Source organism: Schistocerca americana, chromosome 1 (genome assembly GCF_021461395.2).
Source record: "Schistocerca americana isolate TAMUIC-IGC-003095 chromosome 1, iqSchAmer2.1, whole genome shotgun sequence".
NCBI lineage: Eukaryota > Metazoa > Arthropoda > Insecta > Orthoptera > Acrididae > Schistocerca > Schistocerca americana.
Window position 1 is genome coordinate 385,275,964 of NC_060119.1, and position 8,937 is coordinate 385,284,900.

The 8,937-nt window shown below is 37.0% G+C and overlaps 1 protein-coding gene across 1 annotated transcript; it reads right to left on the reverse strand.

Annotated features, from left to right (window-relative positions):
• Window positions 1–757: 757 nt before the first annotated feature.
• Window positions 758–7,603, reverse strand: LOC124601313 (RNA-binding protein lark-like). The gene is made up of 8 exons (XM_047136234.1): window positions 7,477–7,603; window positions 6,384–6,409; window positions 6,093–6,296; window positions 5,729–5,985; window positions 5,436–5,648; window positions 1,718–1,762; window positions 1,323–1,367; window positions 758–1,232 (listed from the first exon to the last, which is right to left on the reverse strand). Exons 1-8 carry the CDS (start codon window positions 7,481–7,483, stop codon window positions 1,181–1,183), a joined length of 849 nt encoding a protein of 282 aa, XP_046992190.1. The 5' UTR covers window positions 7,484–7,603; the 3' UTR covers window positions 758–1,180.
• Between the last annotated feature and the right edge of the window lie 1,334 nt (window positions 7,604–8,937).

Sequence of the window (8,937 nt, forward strand, 5' to 3'; positions counted from 1 at the left end):
TAAGTCAATGACTTTCCTCAGCATTTTGCAGACTGTATGTTTTTCAATATGGTCATATACCTCCTTCATTAACTTGATCTCACAGCTTTAAGATAATTTTGAAGGCAGTTGCATGTATAGTGACAGCTATTGTGCCACTATGTTAATTAAGGGTAGCATAAAAGAAACCACACACACATGAACAATACAGCATTTTACATTTGAGTGTGTAAATTTTACGGGCTGATTTAAAGCAATAACCATAGAGTATGCTCTTTAATGTCATTTGTAGAGTGAGAGCAATTTGAGCATGTGGGGTGCATTTGGGTCAATTAGTTATGCAGCTACTATATTGCACTTCCAATGTTTTGTCGAAAAGGGCAGCAAGAGAAGCTAACATTAAGAATAGCAGACCTGTTGATTAATCCACATTAAAAGCTGCACATTATCGATGAAGTGCAAACCTTGCATATATCTCTCTCTCTCTCTCTCCCTCTCACACACACACACACACACACACACACACACACACACACACGACAAAAACATTTGTTTCGGTGCCAAAAGAAGTTTCAATATCTTCTGAAAAATGAACACTGAAAACTCGTTAACTACACTGTTACTCAACAAATAACCACAATACTCTCTAGGCGTACAGTATGACATTCACTTTAAAACGATTCTATCAAATGCTATTACAGTCAATCCCAGGTAATTCACGAACACTTAAAATGAATATGTACAGATGTTTAAAGCAAGATCAATGTAACAAGACATGTGAAAGTTCAAAATAGGCATATTTATTTGTTTTCTGTTCTTGTGATAAAGTCCTTGTACAAGCAACGGAAGACTACATGTCTACTTGTAATAAAACTAGAAAAAGTACAAAATCTGTTAACTTTTAAAAATTAGCCAAGACAAATTTTACACATTTGTATCACAGAATACTGTATAGTATTGTGTCACAATTGTATACCCAATGCATGCAGTTCAATTGTCATTTTTCATGTTATAAGTACAACTGTACCAGCCATATATGTAATCAATTACATAGTTGATTGTCAATTTCACAAACTGAAGCTGATGTGAGGTAAATTTCCATGTTAATCTCTGAACCACATCACATATCCATGATGATCATGAAATTTCATTACAAAAAATATTACAGTTCTCTCAAGTAGTTTCTTGGAGTAAGGAATGTTTAGTAATGGTGTGGCGGCAACTCGTGGTCAAGTGGAGCTGCAGATGGATAGCTGTAACAAAGTAATTTTTTACTGGCTCGAAACAACAAAACAACAACAATAATAACCCATCAGAAAAAAACAGATTGGACATTAACTTACCGTCTGGCTGGTGGCCCATAAGGATCCAAGCCCTCACGTTCATAACTAAAATTAAGAAAGAAAGAGAACTGCATCACACTTATCTATTACATTTTAGAACAATCTTTTAAAGTGAAAGTAAACACGAAGTGCACGACTTGCAGGTGCAAAACAAAAAGCACAAGTTACCATCATTATCATCTCAACAAGCCAGAAATTAAAAATATCATCAGATTTAAATTGACACAATTTCTAGAGGTTCTGTCTTTTAAGCCTGGCAAATAACCAAAATTACCAGCCCACCAACTAATTTATGAAAATTTTCAACAGGTTTCTGACAGGACAAGAACTATTAAGAGAAGTACATACAAAATTTGAGTGTGTGAATAAAATGAATCTTAATTCCTCAAGCTTACCTTCGAGTGGGTGGACCATACATGTCCAGTGGCTCACGTTCATACCTGTGAAACAGAAATTAATCTGAAGTCTGAATAGAAAGCTGTGCTATCTATTACAATTTCAATTATTTTGCAGCAATTAACCCCCCCCCCCCCCAAAGCAATAAGCCAAGTGTATACACGGGTGCTCCTAGAGTCCGCAATATCCCAACCAAATACTTGATAGAGGAAAAACAACTGCTCTGCCCTGTGTTGACAAGAAATAGTACTTCATCACGTAACTGTAGAAATATTTGTGCTGACATACGTTGATTTTTGTTAGGAAGGTCGCAAATATGATGAAACAGCATGCATTATCTTACAGTCTGAGCAACACACTCAAATGTGAAATGTGCAGCCATAAATCTCCCATGACTTTACAGCGGAGCAAATTACTGTGATTCTCAGTGAAGTGACGAAAGGAGCAGTATAAATGACAGTGGAATATATATTGATGAGAAGTTTCAACTGTGTAAAATAATGTAAAAATTCTGAAACTGATGTATAGCATTGCTCTCAGTAGTACGTCTAACCACATAAAAATCTTTTCTTAATTTTAATTAGTGCCAGTGTTACACTGGTTATTGAAATAGGACAAATTTTTCCATCCCAAATGTTTCCCTCCTCCATTGCGTATCTCAAAAACATGAGAATGTCTTGGTGTCTACACAAAATGAAATATATCTAAAACACAGCCTATCTTACCATAAGTAGCTGATGGGGGCTGGCTGAATAGTATTCCCAAGTCTCAACAGGGTAAAGAAATTGATCGAAATTCACAAATACTGGATGTAATTTAAGTAAGACATTAAAGTACACTTTCGCATACTAATCAGACAATGGGAAGACACAACCACTTAATTCAGTGTCATTGGGGCTATAGGTGTCACTATTTGTAGTGACTTATCATTTTAACACACCTTTATTCCATACTTCTTGCATAACTCCTTTCACGCAATCCACTACTGTTTGTCAGTCCCCTGGGAGCAGCTTTCTTTGAAAGGTGTTCCACTTTGCTCAACCTCATATTTTAATTTTCTGCAGCAAATATGACTTAACCTGAGCCCAAATCAGTTCTATTAGGTTGAAGTGGCAATGATAGGGTGACAATCTCAGCACATTAAAACCCATATTTCCTGCTCTTTCATCCACAATGTAAACTGGGTTCTTTGGCTTGTGTTGAGGCAAGTTCTAACAAGCCCACCATTGTAAAATTACTATCAATTGGCATCTTAAATTTCTCCAACCAGCAAACAACATGTATTCTTCATTGGCTTTGTGGACACCTTATTTCGTACAGCCGAATTATTTAACAATTATACAGATTTTATACAAACCATCAACAACTTGACAAATCATGCACCACAAGAGCTAACCGAACACTTCTGGGAGGTGGGGAGTGAGCTAACCACAAATTTAAAAAGAATTAACAGCGAAATGTGTAATACAGCAGGCAACAATCCTTCCCTCCCTTTGGGACAAAATGGTGGTACACAACAGACTAAACCCCTGTGTAAAAACTTGCAAACTGCTGGCCTTCCTAGAACTAGATCAAAGGAAGTTCAAACACTGACTTCTCAAGTTGCAAATCCAAATGCTATGTTAAGCACTGGAGTAACCTCTATTTAGTGAAAGATGCATGGCACGTTTTTGAAATCAGTTAATTTATAACTCATTTAATATGTTACCTTGACTTCTTCTAGAGGCAGTTACAATACAGGGCAATGTGCGTGCACTTTTCATAGAAGCTCCGGTCGTGGGAGGGGGATTAGTACAACTCGTGCACACCAAGAAGACACTGTGCAGTGGCTACTGGGAGTCATAGTATCAAAAGAAACCAAATAGCATGGACTGATTAATTGCTTTCAGATTGTTGTCAACATCAACTAGCAAATCAAGCTATGTTTTGGGGTCTACAACCATAAAAAAGTCATAAAAGAGTTAATTGCTAAATTCTGAAATCATTGACATGATAAACGCATGGAGCACTTGTTTGTTAGCTCAAGCTGACTGCCATCAGAAAGCACTCAAAACCGTCAAACAAATTTTGGTGTGCAACTCCGAACAGCCACCTTGCCAAGAGACGTTATTGACAACAAGCAGTGCATGTGTAGTACCAGTACTGTAGAAGGCCTACAACTTCTTGCTTAGCATGGCAGCATAGTGCTTGGTGGAACATGCTTGATCTGTTCTCTTACCATACCATGCTATGAGTGATGCACTCATATGAAGGGAATGTTGGGCAGTGCATAGTAACAAGGGCTGGGTACCAAATTGAGCATTATGCTAACTCAGGTATAATAATACAACCACTGTGGTGTTACAGGTGACTGGCATGAGTCAACACTTTAAATTTTATGATAAGCATACAATTTTTCTATGGAAAATCAGAAGAAAAAACGTAGGCCATTGTGGCACATTGCCCTACACTGCCAGTTACCAGGGTAGCAATGACTGGGGTGTGTAGGGTGGGTAAAACAGCACATTGCTGCAAAGTATTCTCCATCTCTTTGTGCAGAATACATCAGGCACCTGCATTCTCACTAACCACCAAGGAAAGTCCAAAATGTACGACTGATTATCAACCCATCGGCTACTTAATACAATATACAAATTAAGTAATGTATAGGAAACATTCTCTGACAAAATTATTCTACAAATAATTAACTGCCACAATTCATAGAAAATTGCAACCTAATTTATCTAGAGCAGAAAATTCTAGACAAAAAAATTTTCTAGTCAGCAATCAGGTCATTTAGAGTTGTATAATTGTTTCAGCCAACAACTGAAACTATAAAAAAAGCCATTGCCAAATTCACCAAGAGCAATTTAGAGAAGTCCAAACAATGACAACCATGCTCGGTTAGTGAAATCCGAACATTGACTACCACACTCAGAAGCCAAGACACCAAAGACTCTTAACTAATTCTTAAAACATTATCACTGTACATTTATCATCATCTTTAATGAAACAGCAAAATAATGCACTGAAACAGGACGGTACATATGGTAAGTAGGTACAAACATAATGAAGCATAGATTGAAAAAGTATTACAGTGAAAAGTCAACATAAGGAGAGGTAGGAAGAGAGGAAAGAAACAGTTTTCTCTCTTGTGCAAGAGGAACCACATAACTAACAGCATAAAATGATCAATTTATTTTCATTAAATTTGCTTGTTTTACAAGAATGTCATCTCTACTGGCATTACTTGTTACATGGGAGCAGGGGGGGGGGGGGGGGGGGGGATATAACACTGGATAAAGTAAACAGGCTCTATGTATTTCCTTGTAAATACTGTGACATGTAACACATTTTCACTATTCTGTGAAATATGACACTTCTAAGAAGTTTACCATAAAGAACTGGTAAAGAACATCCATTCAGAAGTTTGCTCTGGCCTTTAAAGTATCATAGTTCCTTAATTCTGGTACATTTTTTAAAATATTATGATTGGTATTTCATAAGCTCAGTTCCCCAATTCAGTATTGAGCTAAGCAAATTGACACCATGTTGATGTTCTGTCTCATGCGAAAAATCCACAATTTGACAGTGAAGAAAGTTCAATTATGTTTACGGGTAGCATGAATTGGCTTTAAAGCAGTGCCCTTCTAAGACAGCAATATTGCATTAGCAAGTAATTACTATCTTGCTACAAATCTAGTTGTAAATAACAGTTCAATCAAAATTAACACTCACCCTGAGGTACCAAAACTTGATGCTGGCGGTGGTGTTCTCCTCCGGTAAATATCAGAGCCAAGTCTAGCTGCACCATACTCAGTGCGACGCTCAAAAGAAGCAACAGGGGGCAAAGTTGGTCGTTCATACGGGCTACGGCCAACATCTGAGAAAGACCGACGTTCATATGGTGACCTGCCAGGTTCTGGGTAAGCAGGACGCCTTTCCACCTCCCTATAAATTATTAGTAGTATTCAAAAACTTATACATACAGCTACTTGTGCTTACTAAAGCTGAAAGTAACATACAATTACCTATCTCTAGATGCCATCATTGGATGTGGAGGCCCTCTTGATGGATAATATGAATCATAGCCACGATCAATTCCATCATAAAATCCATTTCTTATGCCCGGTGGTGGTGGCAGCCCTGGTCGTCTTTCAAAATCAGGTCTGCTGTCCCTCATATATGGGCTAGCTCTTCCAACTCCCCTGAACCCTCCTCTCCCACGGACAGGACCAAATCCACCTCTGAAGGAACTGCCTCTGCCACTCTTCTTTCCTGTTGATTGCTGGAAACATTTTCTTAAGTCAGTTCAATAAAAGAGAGAGAGAGAGAGAGAGAGAGAGAGAGAGAGAGAGAGAGAGAGAGAGAGAGAGAAATTGGTGACATACTTACCTCAACACTGATCTGTACACCCATGAATTCTGCATTATTTAGAGCTTTTATAGCTTCTGCTGCCATCTCTTCCGTCTTCATGTGCACAAAACCATAACGATTAAGAATATCACACTCAGTGACAACGCCATATTGCTCAAATAACTTCCTCAAATCTTGTTGATTGGCATTTTCTGGGAGCCGGCCAACAAATATTTTTGTTTTCTAATAAATAAAGAACCATTCAAATTGAAACATAGTGGATACTTTTACAGATGTAATAGCTGATCTGGGGGAAATGGTTATACTTACTGGTGGAGTGCTTGAAGTCCTGATATCTGAAACACGAAAGAAAATTAATTTGGAGTGAAAGTAAATGGAGTTCAAAGCAATGATTAATATATTTACAAATTCATAAGACAGGCAGTACCCAACATACAGACATGAATTTTTTCCTGTTCGCTATTCAGCTGTAACTTGTGAGAAAAATCTATCCTGCCAATCATGAAATTAGAGTGGCCTTAACAATGCCTAGTTCTACAAAACTTTTCATCACACGACCAAAACAAAGTTATATGCTGAGTTAGACTATATGGATGTATTGTTCTGTAACACTACTTCAATCAAAAAGAGACGTGGTAACACCGCAAAAACTGTCTCAAAATAATCAGTCATAAAATATTTTTCTCTCTTTGTGTGTGTGTGTGTGTGTGTGTGTGTGTGTGTGTGTGTGTGTGTGGGGGGGGGGGGGATACGCTAGACGTCACAAGGCACGAATATAACTAAATCACGTCTACTAGTTTCACTTGCCAGTGTTAATTTAGTGTTGGTTATAGAGGAACATTTTTAGCATACAAAATACACTTGTATTTATATAAATTGGGATGTACTGATTAGTTTCATTTATCAAAGTATTTTAGGTTTTTTTATCTATCAATCCTAGAGGTCCACGGAACTAAATCCAAGATGCAACATCTACCTGCTAACTTTTATTAGAAAATATATTTACACACATTCATAACAGTGCAATTATCACAAGCAAATATAGTTACTGTCTCTTAGTTTTGCTGTATAATAATTAGCTTGATAAGTTGAAATCCTTACACTACCGTGACACTTTTCCTCCTATAATGACAAGGTTCATATTGTAAATACATCACCCAAAGTGCACGAAAGATGTTTATCAGGCTATTAGCTGAACGTACCGTACACATAGCGTGGGATCTACATCGTATACAACAACACAGATACTTCAACTTATCCATTGCAAATCGATAAGTGAAACACGACGCCTATCACGCCGGTAACATAAATTTGATTAAGCCTTGAGAAAATCTCAGGCACGCTGAGAGATACATGCAATACATTTGTGTGTTATATAAAACTGTTATTTACTGGAACTCACCAGTCATTTTGCTCAGATACCACTAAAATCCTGGCATAAACTAAGAGTAGCAACAGCAAAAACCACAATGGCGTTAGCGTCCCTCGAAAAGGCGCGAAAGCTGCCCTCTATGTCGGATATCGGAAACATGCTACTTCCTGTTTCACCACCACAATATTTTAAAATTTGAGAACCCATTGCCAATGGACTGAAGTATCCAATTAAATACCATTGTGAATACTTCACTCCAAACACTTAAATTTTTTTAGCTTTTAAATTGTTACGTGTGTGTGTTTACAAACACACATTTGTTTCGCGTAGTAGAATCTGTTGTAACGGAAGGCGTGCAAAACATCTTTCAGCTTTCTTTTGTATAACATTTTTTTTTTTTTAAATGGTGAATTTATTCGGTGTACTAATTGCAGTACTTTTGAAAGTTTTTTTTTTCGGCATATAGATTCTATGTCTGGTTCTCTATGTATATAACTATATGCTTAGGTTTGCAGCTGAGCATTTAAGGAACTACGTCAACGGAATTTATTAACACCGTACTGCAATTTGCAGGAGAATGCAAACTACAGTTAAAAAAGTCTTAATGTTCCTCATCTATAACCCATTTAAAAGTAAAATAAAATAAATAATCTTCCTACAAATGTCGAATAGACCTGAACCCAATGGAAATAAAAACCCGTAGTAGATATGTATTCTTTACTTCTTTAACTACGAGCCCATACCTGGGAGCCGGTGCTGGCAATAAAAGCTGACTAAGGTTGCCTTAAAGCTGTTCTTAACTTTTATTTTTCTAGCTCCGGGTAATCTTTTACGACTGACAAATTAAAAAGGGAATACAACAGGAAGCACGATAAAGTTGGAATGATATGTTTCAGTCGCTATTTTATAAGTTTTGAGAGAGAGATATCATGGGCACCCGAATATTGCCTAAATCTCTAATATAAAAACTGACTTACTTTAACGCATTTTTCTAAAATCTTACGTATACATTGGGTGTGTTGGGAAGATATAAGACAGTAAGCTCTGCTTACTGGTTTACAGTGTTGACCACTAATACATGCAGAAATGGAAATATTATTTGAAAGCAGTAAGAGTGTATTGGAAGGAATTAATATAACTTTGCCTTTTCCACAACATTACTTTATTTTGCTTGATGCTTATATTCACACACTTAAGACTTTTGCCCTGTAACATTACAAATAAATGACAAATAAAATAGCAATGATTGCATCCTTTTGACTCCTGCTGTTCCTTGTTACATTTTAAAACTCCATGACCTGTTAACTAAACACCTATTCATGTAAGCTTCTTCAGGCATCATCACATATGAGCCACTGACAACATGCTTGGAATTTATTCATAAACTTTATGGAGGTCATTACTGTAAAAAATGAAACTGACAATATGCTTGATGCTATTCGTAAACTTTCCCTCCATCCCAGCTGCAATTTCTAGCTTGATATTCACTAC